The 18,473-nt window shown below is 46.1% G+C and overlaps 1 protein-coding gene across 1 annotated transcript in view; it reads right to left on the bottom strand.

Moving 5' to 3' along the window:
- F5 (coagulation factor V) overlaps positions 1-18,473 on the bottom strand; it is a 61,787-nt gene that overhangs the window by 14,764 nt on the left and 28,550 nt on the right. Inside the window, exons 8-17 of the mRNA XM_006764208.2 lie at positions 15,178-15,355; positions 12,921-13,020; positions 11,702-11,913; positions 10,466-10,616; positions 9,559-9,771; positions 5,797-8,314; positions 3,761-3,935; positions 2,690-2,926; positions 1,392-1,602; positions 61-240 (exon numbers count right to left, since the gene is read on the bottom strand). Of these exons, the coding sequence (XP_006764271.1) occupies positions 61-240; positions 1,392-1,602; positions 2,690-2,926; positions 3,761-3,935; positions 5,797-8,314; positions 9,559-9,771; positions 10,466-10,616; positions 11,702-11,913; positions 12,921-13,020; positions 15,178-15,355 (4,175 nt within the window). The remainder of the gene's footprint in view (positions 1-60; positions 241-1,391; positions 1,603-2,689; positions 2,927-3,760; positions 3,936-5,796; positions 8,315-9,558; positions 9,772-10,465; positions 10,617-11,701; positions 11,914-12,920; positions 13,021-15,177; positions 15,356-18,473) is intronic.

Genomic DNA, 18,473 nt, shown 5'->3' with positions numbered 1-18,473 from the left:
TGGGTGGCCTCCTCTGGCCGTGGTTTAGCCAGGACCTCTTTTCCTGGCCCAGATCTTTACCAGGCAGCAGGGGCCAGACGCCGAGCTGGTGCTGCTGAGTGCCGTTCTCCAGCAGGGTCTGGCCGTGGAAGTGAACCACGTGGATGTCCCGGGAGCCGCCCAGGTCCAGCAGGTGCAACCTCACCCACTCCTGCTCGTACATCCTCAGGCCAGGCAGCTTGTAAATCATCCCGTTGATGGCTGAAAGGACAGAGGACCGCAACCCATGAGAATCTGTGTGCACAGGAGAGAGGCTGCGAGGGCCTCGGCGGGTCTCCCGCTACACCAGCTCCATCAGCCTGCAGCGGGGGTGGGTGAGCTCCTCTCCCAGAACCTTCTCCGTCTCTTCCCCGGACTTTCTACGGCTCCTGTCTGTACTTCACCCACACAGCCTTTCCATTTACAGTTTGAAGTTTCCTTTGCTGCTAATAGAAAAGGCTGGTGTGGCCAGATAAGGGAACTCTAGTGTTTAAGTCAGGGGGTGTGCAGTGCCACTCTCAGGCCCCCTAAAGTCAGAGATAGAACCAGGCCAAGTAAGGAGGTCGGACTTCATCTCTACAGCACCCACAGCCGCGGCGACTCACGCTAGTTCTCTCATTCAAACGCCAGCTGCTCTGCCCTCTCCCAGCTTGGATGCCCAGGGTTCTGAGATGCATCCACTCTCCCCTCAGTGGTGTGTGTGTGTGTGTGTGTGTGTGTGTGTGTGTGTGTGTAGCACCTGGTACATCAGATCACCTTAAAAATACTACTGTATTTCAATGATAAACCTTAGTGCTACCCCGCATTTAACTGGGACTAAAGTGAGGGAAGCTTTTGTTGTTGTTCTTGTTGTTTATTCTCCTAAAATTAAAGGCACCGCTGTGGAATTTCAGGAGCCAAGCCAGTGAGCTGTTGGAGGGAGAGGAGCCGAGAGCGTTTGGCTGCCTGTTTTATTCACCTGTGCTTGGTGCCACCGGGGGCTGCTGAATACTAAAGCTGTTATTTCTGAAAGCTCAGGTGGTCGCTGCTCCTACAGACATTTTCCTTTAAAGGTCAGGAAACAGTCTATTACGCACTTAAATTGCAGAATAATGCTAAGTCCTCGTCAATGCATGTTTAACTGAAGCGACCTGGCGCATTGCTGTGGGTTTGGGTTTGTTTCGTGGCAGCGCCGTGCCTGTCTTTCAGAACCTCTCGTGTTTCTTTGCCTGGAGTGTCACCTGCTGGGCCCCCCGGGCCCCCCGAGACGTGGAGGGATCTGGCTTCGTGGTTGCTCTTTCTGAGAAAGCATCTCTTGCCTAATCTTTGGAGACCTAAGGGCAGGTGTCCCTGTCAGCCCGACTCCCATATCAGATGGAATCAGAGGAAAATACCATGGAACGTGTGGGAGGGCTCTGCTTCTGAGGATCCACGTCTCCAGGAACTTTGGTGTTTCTTGTCATAGTACCAGCTCTTCTTTTCATCAAAGACCATGAAAAGCAAGATGAACTCCCTCATGTCCACGGGCATTCCGCTCTCCCTGTTCAGCGTTCCTTTCCGGCAGATCACAAGGGGGCCTATCAGGCCCGAGTGGATGTCCCGTTCCTGGAAGACAGCGGGAGGAATGGAGCACACACCCTGCCAGCACTCTCTCGGCTCTTCCCGCGATTGGTCGTTGATCGCATGGAAGAGGGAAACTTCTTAGAGGCATGACTGTGAGGAGTACAAATGAGTAGCTTCATACAGCTGCATCTATGGCATTCCTATCCCCTTCCTTTGCTTAGTTGTTTATCGTGACATGGTCGTCATCATAATGATAATAAAATATTGATGCTATAACAAATACTATTTATTGAGCACTTACTACTATATTAAATATTTTGCCTATAGCCACTTATATAATTCTGACAACAATTCTATATGGTAAAAAGAATTCACTTATTAAACAAATATGACCAACTATGTGCGATGTATGTTGTTATCTCATGTTTAACTTTGGAAACCGAGGCTAAGAGAGGATGAGAAATTTGCCCAGGGCCACACAGTGGGTGACAGGGGAGGAACTGAAATCGAGGCCAGTACTCTCCCTACCATGCCCAAGAAGGAAGGGGTCTTGATGTTGTAGTTCTTCCACAGAGAAAGAGGAGGAGAAAGCTCATATTCACTCCAGGAAACTGCAAATAAATGCCTTCCTCTATAAGGTGGTCTGTCTGACTGGGCCAGCCCTCTCAGCAACCTCACTCTTCACTGAGCACAGCTTTCTCTCTCACTGTCATCTCTGTGGGTCTGCAGGGACGTCCCTGCTATGGTAGCTGTGGGGTGTTGGCCACAATCCTTACACCTTCTTCACAAATAGCAAGACAAGCATTTAGCAGGAAATAATCTTTAGCCCTAGCTGGTTTGGCTCAGTGGATAGAGAGTCGGCCTGCAGACAGAGGGTCTCAGGTTTGATTCCAGTCAAGGGCGCATGCCTTGGTTGTGGGCTCGATCCCCATTAGGGGGCCTGCAGGAGGCAGCCAATCAGTGATTCTCTCCCATCATTGATGTTTCTATCTCTCTCTCCCTCTCTGAAATCAATTAAAAAAATAAAAACAAAACATCCAAAAGAAAACAAGAAGTAATCTTCACCTTCCATTTAGCAGCCTTGGGTTATAAGTTAAGGGAATGACAGCACATTGATGGCTGTGCCTACCGTGTTCACTGCTGAGTAGTAGGCCCACGCCCGACAGGCAGAGCCGGGGTTCTCCGGCCCCGCTCTCCTGGTGGCATGCCACACGTAGGTGTAGCTGCCGTTTGGCTGAACAGCATTGTCTTCCTGAAACCACGTGGGAGACTCATCTTCATAAGTCTTTCCCTCCGACGACTTTTCATAGGAAAGCCCATGGGCATGAAGAGAATACGGTCTGGATGCTAAGTTTTTAAAACGAACCTAGAAAAAAACAAGGATCCACAACACACTTAAGCTTAACAAAATGCCAGTTGCCACGGAACTTATGTACATTATTTCCTCTAACTTTACTAGCATCCTGCGAGATAGGGCCCAAGCAGCTTCCCCCAGAAATGCCAAGCCATGCTTGCTCCTCGCCCAAAACAAAGTTATTGACCTTATCAGCAGATGCAATGCTACCGATAGGAGCTCTGGTTCTGAAGGTCACGAGGCTTGGCTTTTGCCACAGTAAGCTTTCTGCCCACTGCTGAAGAGACTGCACATGTGAATTCCAGTTACCCTCTGGGGACAAAGGTACATCACACGTGAACGGGTTAGAGAGAGGTGCCTGGGAGGAGCCATTTGGCTGAATGTTTAGAAAGGGTGGAGGGAACTAAAAAAAGTTTCCTAGGGGAAACAGAATAGTCCTTATAGAATAAGCAGGAGCTTAGCAGAGGGGGAAATAGAATCATAAGATTATTTTTTTCTCGAGGATTGCCAAATACTTGGCAACTGTCTTGGAGAAGAAATGTCATTATTTATTAACTTTGGAAAAGAAGTAATCCACCCAGCGAGTGTGGCTCAGTGGTTGAGCATTGACCTATGAACCAGGATGCCATGGTTCGGTTCCCAGTAGGGCACATGCCTGGGTTGTGTGCTCCGTCCCCCACTAGAGTGCGTGCTGAAGGCAGCCGATTCATGATTCTCTCTCCCACTCTCTTCCTCTCTGAAATCAATAAAAATATATTTTTAAAAAAGAAAATAACTAAATCACCCCTCGCTCTCTCCTGCCACCATCGCCTTTCCCACCCGATGGCGCTGGTGGGAGTGACTCACTTGGATCACGTCATCCACCTCAGCTCTGATAACAGGACCAAGAACGCCAAGGTGCTCCTCAGACTCTCCCCGGGGGTCCCGCTGGGTGAAAGTCCCATCCAGGTACTTCCGGAAAACAACTTTCTTGTAAATGGTGTCCTCGGGAAGCTCATCAGTGTCTTCGCTATCCACGTCACTGGAATGATCATCACAGTATTTGTTTACAAGAACAAATGAAAGACCCTTCAAAGAATTCAGGAAATGGTCTCTGTTTCTGAATATAGCCTCCAGCATAGAGAAGATATTGAGCACATATTTGATGAGCAAATGAATGAAAATAGAAATGACTAAAGACACAACCAGTTAGCTACCCAGCTGCCAGTTCAGATGCCATTTCTTAGGTAAGTCCTCCCATGAGCCTTTAGGCTAGGTCAAATCTCTGTATAGCATTCCTCCATTTCTATAGTAGTACCATAGTGCATATAGTAAAGTCCTATAGCATTGTAGCATTTCTGTAGTATATACAGTAAAGTATGTATCACTTATTTGTGTGATTGTCTGTTAGTATCTGACCTGCCACCAGAGCAGTGGTCGGCAAACTGTGGCTCGTGAGCCACATGGGGCTCTTTGGCCCCTTGAGTGTGGCTCTTCCACAAAATACCACATGCGGGTGCGCACATACAGTGCGATTGAAATTTCGTGGCCCATGCGCAAAAGTGGGTTTTTGGCCTGGGCGAGTCTATTTTGAAGAAGTGGTGTTAGGAGAAGTGGGGGGTGTTGGTTGGTTAGGCGACGGGAAACGCGGCGCAGATGAGCCAAGGAATACACAGTGCGGGGGTAGGTGCATGTGATTCATGCATGAGTTGAGTGAGCCAGTCAGTCAGCAGTCTCATTGTGCAGTGGTTAGTGCTAGCCATGTCCGCAAATCGTGCGCAGGTGACAAAAGTACCTACTTGAAGCATAAAGTTACCTGTATTTTTCCAACCAGCTACAAATCCTACAGGTATGTTTGTTATCAATTTAAGAATTGTAATTCTTTTGTGTTGGTGGCTTTATTATTATAAAACTAGAGGCCTGGTGCACAAAAATTTGTGCACTTGGGAGGGTCCCTCAGCCTGGCCTGTGCCCTCTCACAGTCTGGAATGCCTCAGGGGATGTCCACCTGCTGGCTTAGGCCCGCTCCCTGGGGGATTGGGCCTAAGCTGGCAGTCAGACATCCCTTTGGCAGCCCGGAAGCCCTTAGGGGATGTCCAGTTGCCAGTGATATTGTTTTGTGCATACACTTATTATTGAAATTTACATAAGTGGTAACAAATCAGATGCATCACTCTATCTTATTTTTCTACTTAACATTCTGGATATTTATATACATACTAGAGGCCTGTTGCATAAAAAGATTCGTGCAATAGGCCTGGGTCCTGGGTGCTGGAGGAAAACCGGTGCCGCTCCGGCCAGAGCCGCCTTCACAGCCCTCGCTGCTCTGGCTGGAGCCACCAGGCAACCGCCTCCTCTTGCTCCAGCTCCATAGCTTCCGGCCACCATCTTGGTTGGGTTAATTTGCATATAGCCACTCTGATTGGCTGGTGGGCGTGGATTAGAGTGTAGCAAAGGGATGGTCAATTAGCATCTTTGTCTTTTATTAGTGTAGATGAAACATCTTTTTAGGTTCCCTTTTTGAGATGGCTACAAAGAAGAAGCTAAGAAAAACGGAAGATGAAAACCATGAATTTTAAGTTGAATGTACCTACCTATATAGTTTAAGTTTAAAAAATTTGGCTCTCAAAAGAAATTTCAATCACCATACTGTTGATATTTGGCTCTGTTGACTAATGAGTTTGCCGGCCACTGCACTAGAGGAAAAGCCCCATGAGGTAGGGATTGTGCCTAGTTAGCTCACGGTTTTATTCCCATTGCCTCACAGAGTACCTGGCACCAAGTTGCAGCAGGGGAACAAAATTATGCTTAGCTAGTTTGCCCAGAATTATCTCCTTGGACTGTTGAAATTACTTTTCTGGCAGTAGTGGGAAAATGAGAAGAGATGAAAACATTGGCCAAACCTTTGTGCATATTTTGCGTAATCCCAGGATATTTCTTCCGCAGCAATGTAGTAATATTTTTTGTTCCCATAGCTGCTGCGGAGGTATGATGCTGCAATGCTGTCCGGATTTCTGGGGGAGTTGGTGTCTACCCTAATATCGGTTTGGTAAGGGTCATCGTAGGCCGTATACTGTGTTTCAGGAGCCTCTTCGCTGCTCTGTTGTTTCTTCCTCGGTGTAATCTCAATGTACTCTCCATCTTCTCCACTGAAGCCAAACACAATGGGTGGATTAAATTCACTTGCTATCAAAGTGTTATTCAGTGAAGGAGATGGCTGCGGAGATGGCATCTGACCAAAGTCTGAATAAGGAAAAGTAGGATCAAATTCTGGAAGAGGCGAGGACGGATTGGATTCGAACGTGTAGGCTGTTTGACCAAGGTCTGGAGGAGATGATGTCTGCCTGAGATCAGGAGGAAGGCCTGTCTGAGTGATGTCTGGAGAGAGAGTTGCATGTCTGAAGTCTGGAGAGAGGGTCTCCTGGCTGAGGTCAGGGGAAAGGGTCGTCTGGCCGAGGTCAGGGGAAAGGGTCACCTGGCCGAGGTCAGGGGGAAGGGTCGTCTGGCCGAGGTCAGGGGGAAGGGTCATCTGGCCGAGGTCAGGGGAAAGGGTCTCCTGGCCGAGGTCAGGGGAAAGGGTTGTCTGGCCGAGGTCAGGGGAAAGGATCGTCTGACTGAGGTCAGGGGGAAGGGTCATCTGACTGAGGTCAGGGGAAAGGGTCGTCTGGCCGAGGTCAGGGGAAAGGGTCGTCTGACCGAGGTCAGGGGGAAGGGTCATCTGACTGAAGTCAGGGGAAAGGGTCATCTGGCCGAGGTCAGGGGAAAGGGTTGTCTGACTGAAGTCAGGGGGAAGGGTCATCTGACTGAGGTCAGGGGAAAGGGTCGTCTGGCCGAGGTCAGGGGAAAGGGTCATCTGGCCGAGGTCAGGGGAAAGGGTTGTCTGACTGAAGGCAGGGGGAAGGGTCATCTGACTGAGGTCAGGGGAAAGGGTCATCTGACTAAGTTCTGGAGGGATGGCTGTCTGCCAGACTTCACGTTCTAAGGAAGGGGACACTTGTCCAGTGTTGGTAGGGAAGGACTGGGTTCCTCCAACATAGTCAGGCATCTGGCCAGGCTCTGGAGAAGCTTCTTGACTGGGGCCTGGAGGGAACTGTGTTTGATCAGAGTCTTGACTCGGGAACGTTTGGTAGAGCTGTTCGGGGGGCACTGTCTGATACACGTCTGGCGAGAAGCTTGTCTGACCAGTGCTGTCTGGGAGACTGAGATTATGGTCGGGAAGTGAGGCTGCCAGGCTGAGAGTCCCATGGGGCAATGTCTGGGTGAGGTCGGTGGGAGGAGGCGTCTCCTTGGCCTTGTGAAGGGCGTCTGGGAGGGTGAGGTTGCCCTCTCCTCTGGGAAAGCTCCTTGGAGAGAGAGGAGCGTGGTGTATAGGCTTCCTTTTTCGTGTTCGAATGAGAAAAGTGCTGTTCTTCACTCTACTGCTTCCTCCAGGTCTTGTTTGTAGAAATTTATGTCTAATTCCAGGAAACTTTGGGTGGCCACCTTGCTCCCCATGCTTGTTGGTAAGAGGGATGCGTTCTCCCCATGTCCTTGAGGCATTCTGGGGGCTGTTCTGCAGCCTATTAACCGCCATGTCTTCATCAGCCTCGGGGATTATTTCATAGCTACCTTTTTCAGAAACCAAATGCCATTTCCCATTCAAATTCTTAGAGAGAGTCTTGTGTTTTAAGAGATCACTGGGAAGGTCCTTCCAGGGCCCCATGATGGAAGAATAGTTGCTTTGGCTTAAATGTCTTCCTGTTTTATGTCCTAGAAATTTCATCCAGAAGAACCTGTGCCTTGCCTCTAATCCCTTATGTTGAGCATGCCCTTGGCTTCTGAATCCTTCTGCACCAAGTGGTAGGAGGCTTGTCCCTGTGACCTTTGGCGGTAGAGGATCCTCTATAGGGACTTCAGAATAAGGGCTGGGATGCTCTGCTGTGAAAGGGCCGAGAACTGAGCTCTTTTCTAAGCTGTGCCCCACCTGAGAACCAGCTGTGGTGGTTTCAGGGTGAGGAAGGGTTTTGTTAGGTTCGGCAAATTTATTGTCAATGAGCCCGCTGTCACTTGGGGAAGAAGAATTTGAATCAACGGCTGTATCAGTACTTAGAGGGATGAAGTCAGAGCTATTCTCCAGGGCTAGGGCAGTAAGATTGAACTCATCTTCCTCCTGATTCAGTGATGAATTTCTGAATGACCTAATTCCAAAGTACGAAGCCAACTGACTATCGTAATCATCTTCAGTCTCACCTCCTTCACCCTGGTTTTCTGAAGACCCATGAATTTTCCGTGTAGTCATGGATGTAGATGGTGGAGGTTTGTATATTACATAATCATTTTCATAATCATTTTCACCATTCGGTTTACACTTAACATCCCTGAATTTCAGCCGTAGGTTTTTGCTTCTTGGGTTAGAATTCATGGTGGTTAATATCCAAGTTCCTAGAGAAGAGAGACAGACAGCATAGAGAGCTTTGAGTCCAGAAAAAGACAGAAAATCCCTAGCATTTGTTGTAGCAGATAATTCCCAACAAACTTTGGTCAGGGATACGCAAGTGTGGCCTGTGGATCTCTGCTTCCCTGTGAACTGCTGGTTATGGGCCCACAGTGCCACCAGAAGGAAAATGGAGAGCCAGGTACTTAGGACACTTCTGAGCAATTTGACATTGCTGTGACATCCAAGCATGGGATCAATGCATTTACCTCGTTTAACAGAATATAGACCCAAGGCATTGGTCAGCGGAGCGCAGGGAGGAAAAAATCATCTTAGCTCAGATAGTTTGAGGGTCACTATTTCAGAATATATTTTAAAAGGGATGGATTGAGAATAAAACGAATTTTAATCATCTCTGTCTTGTTAGCTGCACATCTTGTTTGAGGATTGTAGTGGGGGGAGGATGGTGATACCTACTCCCAGAAATGAGAGACATTTAGGTATTTCCAATTGACCAAGAATTCATGTGGGTCCAGGGCAAGTTTGAATCTCTCTGAAATGGTGTGACTTGCTGCACACTGAAGATTTCCTGGGAAGTGTCCAATGGTTACCACTTGCTGAGTGTCTACTGAGTGCTGGACACTTGGCACATATTATAATTAATGATAAAGCAGCTCTGTTAACAGCTGTTGTTGTTGTTGTTTGGTGGTGGTGGTGGTGGTGGTGTGTGTGTGTTTTCAAATGAATAAACTGAGCCTCAGTGAGGTCAGGTCAGTTGCCCAAGGTTATACAGGTCAATGTTGTGTGGCCAGGCAGAATTTGAACCCAGAGCTGATGAACTCCAAAGCCCATGTGCTTTCCAGGGCTGTGGCGTGTCTGAGTTCAGCCTCACAGGCACTATACCTGGTGATCACTAACCCTAGACAGGTGGCTGTCTTACAAAACTGGGGAGGGCATTTTGATAAAAGAAATGTCTTTTTGAGACTGAATGGTCATGGTTCCTCCTCAAAGTCATGCCATATCTTCTGCAGATGAGTGTCTTTACTTCTCACTTACAGAAAAGGATGAACGGAACCCACATTAAAGGGCTGAACCCACCGAGGCCAAACTTAACTAACTCCCCAAACGGAAATCATGACAAGTATCAAAAGGGAAGCCTGCAAGGGATCCGAGAGCTGAGCCCAGGACCTGAGCCTGGAGAGCTGCGGCAGACCCAGGGACCAGGAGTCCCTGCCCCGCGCCAGGCTCTCACCCTCATTATCCATCGTGACGGTCACCGATTCCCCGTGCATGGGGAAGAGCCTCAAGGTGTCCTCATGCCGCTTCCCGTAGATGAAGGAGTGCCCACTGAAGTGGATGGTCAGAAAGTCATCCTGGGTCCCCACGCTGCAGAAGTGCCACTGGATGGTGTCGTCAAAGCAGAACCCGAGTGTGGAGATGCTGTCGGGCACGTAGCCATTGATGGCTGAAAGAGTCGGATCGGTTAGAATGCCAGGCCTATCCCAGCACGAGGGCACGTGCCTACCACCTAAAACACATGCCCCAACGCTAATTTGGTTGCATCAGAGCAGTGATTACCTGAGATCAGCTTTACCAGGTCTAACATGTGACTACAAGGTCAAACCCAGACTTCCCACAGCAGTGGTTCTGAACTTAAAACTGCAGCACATGGCTCAGGGAGCACCGACTCTTCTGAGCGTCTCAGTACACACTTCAAACCCCTCCCACAGAATGACTTTGCAAAACTCCTTTTTAGTGTGATTTGAAAAATCTAGTTTTGAATTACTTATTTGGATTCTGCCCTGGCCATTGAGTATCACCTTGCACCCAGAATGTCTATTTTGCACCCCAGATACCACAGACCAAGGCCTGTAGCCCCTTCCTTTACCACCCCCATCCCTCACCTGTTCTTCTCTGCCCAGAGTATACGCACAGGTACACACACACACACGGAGCAAGAGAAGACGTATAAGGATAACAAGCCTTTGACCTCTCACTGTAAAAAGGTCACCCTTTATATTATTTCATCACCAAATCCCTGGATGAAGGTGAAGCTGAGATGTGAGTCGCTTCTCATCCACGTCTGCCCCTAGGCACAGCACGCTTCAGCCACACGGGTGAGAGGTGATGGACAGATAGGGGAGCGTGCTCCGACTTACTGCTCATGATGTTTGACTCATAAAACTTAGGGTCGTCACGCTTCACCTCCTCAGGATTCTCACAGAACTTGTTGATGTTGTCCTCAATGTACCAGCTCTTGTTCTCATCAAACACAGCAAACACAGCCTGCTGCTCGATGTCTGCTGCCCTCTGCGGGGGGGGGGGGGGGGGGGGGACGCTGTGTTCTAACATCCCAGCCAGCGACCCACAGCTTCAGACACCCCAGGGCGCAATCCTCGGGGTCACTGGAGCCATGCATTTAGGCCTTGGTGAGAGCCCCTTGTGTGCAAAGCCCTCGTTAGAGCCAAAGGTATGACGCAAAAGCAGCAGATCAGGAAATTCAGAGACTAAAATATCCTAATAGAAAATTCCATTTGTTATGGCAACTGTAATTCTGTTTATCTCTGTGACGGAACACCTTTCAACCGGACTGTTCGACCGACAGGGTGTGCTACGAACAATTGCAAAGGGTAAAGCAGGAGGCCGCAATAGGAAAGCTTCATACCTCTCCCTATGCGTTTTCTTTCCAAGTTCAATAAATTAGGGTCTTTCTAATGTTCGTTTCTGATTTTCCGAGGCATATATTTATTTTGTATGCCTTGAATGAGACCCTTTTTAAAAAAATTATAGCTTTGCCCGATTGTCTGTGAATTTAATGGAGCTTAATAAGATGAGATGCTTCTACAGTAAAGATCAAGTCAGAAGATCCACGTCTTTGTCTAATTCAGTCTCACTAGAGACGGACCGTTGTCAAGGTGCAGTCTCACCAGAAGCTATGTCTCCTGCGTATCTCTCTTATCTCTTTCTAGTGCAGCTCTCTACAGGTAACAAGGATGGGAACAGAGCCTTACATACACTCTTGCCGGGTGCAACCTCCCTGAGCCCCCAAACAACCTGTAATTTTTAGGATGGGTATTACCAATCTCACATAAGGAAGAAACCAAGAGAGGCTGAGACTTGCTCAGCACACAGACAATAAGAGACATGGACTTTGAAACTAGAACGAAGTGTGTCTTCACACGTAGCCTTGCCTTCTGCAGTGAGAGTCTGGGTGAAGACTGGGAAGACAAACAGTTCCCAAAGGAGTCAATGTCACCTCAGTCACACCCAAGAGGACTACTTAGTTTAATGTGTTCTGTTCCAGAAAAGTTCCGTTATTTAGCAGGGAGACCTAGCCTGTTCCAGCCAGAAGAAATTCCTGGAATTTCTGAATGGTTACGTCAAGGACAAAATACCTGTATGCCTCTTCTGTCCAGGGATCTGCTCTTACAAATCAGAAGTAGCCCTATGAGCCCAGAGGCAATGTCCCTTGTGACGTCCACATCACTGTAGTACGGTCTTGTTAAGCACTGGGCGTCATTGTCCGTGGGCTCATCAGACTCCAGGATATTCCATTTGTAAGTGTAGGTTTCGCCCGGTTGAACTGCTCTGACCATGGTGTTACTGCCTGAAAGAAAATATAGTCAGAATTATTTTCATTTTCAAAAATTATTTCATGAGAATGAATGAATGATACAATGGAGCTTTCATTGCAAGCAATTAATATTGGGAAAGGATTTTTTTTTTAATATTAAGATCCACTTATTGGAACCCTTGATAGCATGTAGTCATCAGATCTTGCTCCCCTAAAGGCCTCTATGGCACTAATGTAGGATGCTGTAGGGCAAGCATGTCAAACTCAAAAGCTAACATGGGCCAGATAAACAAGGTTTAAGTATATGTGGGCTGCAAAAAAAACAAAAGCTTCAATTTTCATAGAAATTATAGTAAGTTTATCTTGATAGATACATGCTGAAATAAATGAGTCATCATTAACATAAAATAATAGAACATTTTAATAAAAATTAATATATTTTTCTTGCCCATTAACTTACCAGACACTGAATAACTGCACAAATTAATAAGTGTGACACTAATAAACCTGTTTTTCTTGTTCTCTGAAAGCGAAATATTTCCTGTTGCGCAGACCAGACAAGTCAGTACCAGACTAATGACTTGGCAATCTGCTGCTAAAATATTCGCTGCTAGTATTAGTGGAGAGAAATGGTGCACCTGCACGTAAGGCGAGTAAGGAAAATGAATGCAACATGATTATAGTAACCAGTAATTAGAGAACGTTGTAGTTTGTTATTAATAATTATGTATAACAGGATATTGTAAAAATTAAGTTACAAAATTTTTATTAAAATGTTTCTTTCATACTGTTATATTGGCTGGGCTGCAAAAATATTCCTTGTGGGCCGCAGGCAGCAGGCTGCGAGTTTGACATGCTTGCTGTGGGGTAAATAACCTCCTGAGGTGAGCAGGGTTTCCTTGTGGCTTTTAGGGTCCCGGCCCATGTATAGACACTACCTGACTGTACAAGGTTTACGACTGAGCAAGAGGGACAGTCGAAAAACATGGTAGCTTCTCAGAAGTCAATAGCTTCATTCAGCAGAAGTGAAAGATTCAAACCTGAGGTGGAGGAAGAGTTGACGTTGTCTTCAAAAGGAGAGAAGGTCACACCATGAGGGTAAATGCTGTAGGGGCGGCTGGCCATATTTCTGAATGTGATCTACAAAGTTAACTCAGATTCATTATTCGGGACTTAAGATTGATTGCGAGCATTAATATAGGACGTTAACTTTGCACGCTCACTTGTTGGATGGTGTGTACGTGCATTCAATCTTGTTCTGTTTATTTGAGCAGCAATCTCTCTGTCACCCGGCAGAAGCATTTGAGAGTTTTGCCTCACACAGCAGTCTGACCTTAGAAGTGACATTTTCCTTACAGTCCGCCACTCCCTCCGAGCTGGTCCCCATCTCCTTCCCTTCTCCTTTCAGCTCAGACCCCATCTGTTTTCATTTTCTGCTCCTGCTCTTCTCTATACCATGACCTCCTCCTCCCACTGGCCAGGTCTCCCATAACCCCTGTCCTTGAAGCCGTGTCCTGAGGTCATGGCTAAGAGCCGGATCCTCAATTTCCAATGAAGTGTATTTATACTCCCTAAGGGCCAAAGTGTGTACTTTAGGATAAGATTAGAGAATGAAAGGAGCACAGAGAAAGGTTACATCTGCAAGGTTGCGCATGGGCCACGAAATTTCAATGTACATGCGTGCCTGCATGTGGTATTTTGTGGAAGAGCCACACTCAAGGGGCCAAAGAGCCGCATGTGGCTTGCGAGCTGCAGTTTGCCGACCACTAACCTAAGAGTACCTCGGAGGGATCAGAGATGGGGGAAGGGAAACAGAGAGCAGCTGCTTCTGGTCCTTTGGTTATTTTCAAATGAGCAGAATTGGCCTTGACTGCAGACGCGCTCCTAGCTCCGCCCCTGCAGCGGTGAAGTATGGTCTTGGTAAGCACTGGGCGTCATTTTAGGAGCATTACCCACACAGGAGTCCTGGTGAGGCTCCTTAATCTTCCAAAGAGAACCTTGATTATATCTTTGGTTGATTGCCAAAGCATTTGGATCATCCTCCATTTGTAGATAATCTGCATTCTAGAATCTTGTCAAAGGTTGCAACCTTCAATTCTCTGCTTCCTGTGCTTATAAAAAGCTTGATGTCCCTGACCAGTTTGGCTCAGTGGATAGAGCGTAGGCCTGCGGACTAAAGGGTCCCAGGTTCCATTCCAGTCAAGGGCATGTACCTTGGTTGCAGGCACATCCCCAGTAGGGGGCGTGCAGGAAGCAGCTGATCGATGTTTCTCTCTCACAGATGTTTCTAACTTTCTATCCCTCTCCCTTCCTCTCTGTAAAAAATCAATAAAATGTATTTTTTTAAAAAAATAAAAAGCTTGATGAACCCGGCCGGCATGGCATGGCTCATTGGTTAAGCATAGACCTCTGAGCCAGGAGGTCATGGTTCAATTCTGGTCAGGGTACATGCCTGGGTTGTGGGCTCGATCCCCAATATGGGGCGTGCTGGAGGCAGCCAATCAATGATTCTCTCTCTCATTATTGATGTTTCCACCTCTCCTCCTTCCTCTCTGAAATCAATAAAAATATATATTTTAAAAAGCTTGATGATGTGACATAGCATTAAAGGAAAACTATTTGAACAACACTCTGTCCTCATGATAAATATGTCAGTCTTTGTGTGTGTCTTCATCAGAGGCCAGACTTCAGAGAACTACAGACCAAGACCACAGTGAAGGATTTTTTTTCTCAGTGGTATTTACTGTGATATTTTTAGCTATAACGAGAAACACTTTTATAAGACTCTACAACATTTTTATTTATTGTACCAATTGTAGGGGTTTTATCAAGGAATCTATCCACTGCAGCAATAGCACCCCCTCTTCAAGGATCCACGTGAGAATTTCTTCTCTGGTCGCTGTGCTTCTTTTGTGACTACTGTGACTCTGGTCCTAACAGATTTCCCTTTTTACTTTGGCTGCTAGAAGGCTCAGGACGAAATTTGCAAACAACCTTATAAGATCATATGGTAAGTACTTGATTATACTTACCTTATCCTTGGTTTTCTTTTCTTTGTCCCCAATATTATTCACCCCAATTACATTGACTATTGTATTCCTTTATGATTTGATAAACTATCTCAGATTCTTCGTATTATGGAGTAAGCTATAAATAAGTGCAAATACTAAATAAAAACAAAAAGTTGCATTTGAATTAAAAATTACATGGACACCTTTAAAAAAAAAAACAGCCAGTACTTATAATGTCTTTTGTTACTTAATTTCTTTCACACGGGCCTACCTTTCTGCTACTTACTTTGAGCGTGTCTCTGACCTGGGCTCTGATAACAGGGCCCAAGATCCCGTCTTCATTATTTCTGGACTCCTCCAGGCGTTTGGTGAAGGTCTCATCTTGGTACTGTTTGTACACAACCTTCTTATAATGTTTTCCAATTTGGTTGGAGAAATTATCCAAGTGCAGAGATCTGTATTTTCTTAAAGTGAAATGAAATATTAAAAAATGAACCATTTTCTCAAGTAGAGACCCCAGTAGGGTGGGGAAACCCTTGTGTTTAGAAGTTCTGCTCTTGGATTAGCTAAAAAACAACAACCAACCAAACAAAAACAAAACCAACTCTTAATATGATTTGCAAAGTCCTGATATCTTCCATCTAGTTGGAAAGCTGGAATCCTCTGATTCGTCTGATAAAGTCATAATCATGGTTAGAAGCAGCTTTTTAGCTCTTCCTGTCCCTTTGGTTACCAGAGAAGACCTTAGATGTCTCTGGGGAAAGGTCTACCTGGATGAAAGGACAGGATATCCTACGGATTTTTCTCAAGTCTCTCCTATCACTTAATTTATGGTACCTTGGTTGGCTTTCCAGGTATTTCTCAACCTCTAAAAGTACTTTCTCACTCCAGGAAGTTTTTACTCTCTTTGTTAGATATGGCTCTGTGCTGCTGGTCTATCCTGTCTACCACCCACTCAGTCTAGATGCCAACTGAAAAGCCACCACCGTCACCCAGCTTCTGCAGTTCTGCGATAAATGATTAGGAAGCAGAAACAAGAACCACCTCACTCCTTGGTCCTCTTTATTACCTTAAAACAGTACCTTTGTAAAAGCAGAAGCTCCATGAGAGAATTTATCTATTTCATCCATTTATTTTGCATAATAAACAGCACTGACTGTTGCCAGAGAGTCCCGGATCCCTATCTCAGTTCTGTCAGTTATTATATAATCTTGATTAATTCCTTTTTTGATTTTTTAATAGCAAATACATTCAAACAATTTTGATTAGTGAAAACTCTCACTCACATACTATATCCTCTCAACCCCACCTCTCTACCTCTCTCTGCATTTTCTAAGTATTCACTTATATTAATGTGTACAAGTCCAGATAATCTTTATGCATATCCCTTCCAAGATTTGGAAAGTTTTCAACCATTATTTTTAAAGAAGCTTTCTGCCCCTTTCTCCTTTTTTCCCTTTAGACTCTTATAGTGCACATGTTAGCTCTTTTGATGGTATTCCATAGTTACTATAAGCTTTCCTTATCCTTTTTCTTTCATTTTTCTTCTTGTTCCTGTAAGTGGATAATTCCAAATTACCCGTCTCTGAGTTTGCTGAATCTTTCTTCTGTATGATTGATTCTGGCATTAAAACCCTCTATTGATTTTTTTCAGTTCTGTTATTGTATTTTTCAGTTCTGAGATTTCTGTTTGGTTATTCTTATGGTTTGTTAGACTTCTCGTTCTGTTCATGCATTGTTTTCCTGATTTTGTTTAGTTGCCTATCTGTGTTCTCTTGCACTGCACTGAGGTTCTCGAAGATGAGTATTTTACATTATTTGCCAGGCACTTCATAGATCTCCAATTCTTTGAGGTTGGTTCCTGAATCTGTATTAGTTTCCTCTAGTGGTGTCATAGTTGCCTGATTCTTTGTGGTTTGTGTCGCCTTGGGCTGGTGTCTGTGCATTTGAAGAAGCCTTTACAGACTGAATTCGGCCGGCAAAGACCTTCTCCCGACAGGTCTCCTGACTGATGGGATTGCTTTTAGGATCACAGTCAAGTGAGGTTGGATCAGATCACATGGCTGCTGGCGGGCAAGACTTTACCAAGAGCTCAGAAGGGTATGGGTCCTGTCTTGTCCGTGGAAGATGGGACTGCCTCTGGGACCTTAGTCAGTAGAGCTGGTGCTGGAATAATGGCCCATTTTAAGGTCGTCAGTGGAGTTTTCAAATGGTAGGCCTGTTACCGGGTGTGTAGGTGGGTATGGCTCCCATCTGGTCCTTGGGAGGACCCCCATCACGTCCCTGGGTGTGTTCCTAATGGGCAGGACTGCTTCTGGACTGCAGATGAGAGGGCTGGAGCTGGGCTACAGGGTCACTTCAAGATCTGCACTAGGACCAAGGTCTGCAGGCCAGCCTCCAGGGTCATGGACAGGGCTGGCTCCTCCCGAGTCGCTTGTCAAACGATGTTGTAGCAGGGGCTGTCGCTGAGTCCATAGAGGATGAGGCTGCTTCTAGGCTTGTAACCTGGACCTCAATGAGCAAAACTACCACCTGAACATGGACTAGCCTTGTCACACAGCCCTCCGTGGTCCTGGCTTTCCTTGGGATTTTGTAAGTTTCTACCTGGATTACAAAGCTCTCACAAAGGCACTTCTGTTTGTGGGTGGTTGACAACTATTGTTGCCATCAGGGAGAGGGGTGGGGGACCTCCTATTCTGCCGTCTTGCTCCCTTGACTTTTTAATTTAACAATGGAGAACTTTTTATATTAGTACATAAAGCATGCTTGCATCCTTTTAAAACGTATGCATGGTAATGTATGTATGGATATCCCATAATTTATTAAACCAATTTCCTATTGATGGACATTTTGGGTTACTAAATGTCCTTTTGCTATTGCTAACAGGGTAGAGCGACTATCCTATATGTACAACATTTTTCCTGTGAATGGTATAGCTCTATAGTAAATTCCCAGGGTGAGATTGCTGGGCCAAAAGGTATAGGCATTTATAATTTTGACACAAATGCCAGATTATCCTCTAGATGGCTCTTCCAGTTACTCTCCCACCACCAGAATGACAGTGCCTGTTTCTCACAGTGTTGCCAAGAGATTATGCTACCTGGACTGTGAGTCCGAAGGATGAAAATAGTATTTCAGAGAAATTTAATTTGCATTTCTCTCATTGTGAGTGAGTCTGAATATTTTTTTCAGGTGTTTCAGAGCTATTTGAATTTCCAGATTTCTTAATATCTCTGACCTATTTCCTAATGCAATCTAATAAAAGAGAAACATGCAAATTGACTGCACCTCTGCTACACCCCAAGCCATGCCCACCAGTCAATCAGAGCAACTATATGCAAATTAACCCAACCAAGATGGAGGCCGGCAACCACAGAGCTGGAGCAAGCAGGAGGCTTGTTTGCTCCAATGATGGAGGAAGCCAAGCTTCCCTCCTGCTGTGGCTGGCTCTGAGCTCCACTCAGAGCAACAAAGTTTTAATTATAGAAGGTAAATAAATCCCAGAATAAAAAAGAAAGAAAAAGAGGAGAGGCTGGGAGCTTCTGTCGCCAGGGGGGCTTGGCCAGCCTGAAAACGGCCCGC

This window comes from Myotis davidii, unplaced genomic scaffold, assembly GCF_000327345.1.
Source record: "Myotis davidii unplaced genomic scaffold, ASM32734v1 scaffold401, whole genome shotgun sequence".
NCBI classification, from domain to species: Eukaryota; Metazoa; Chordata; class Mammalia; order Chiroptera; family Vespertilionidae; genus Myotis; species Myotis davidii.
Note: the sequence above shows the minus strand (reverse complement) of the source record. Positions and strands in the feature narration are given on the sequence as shown.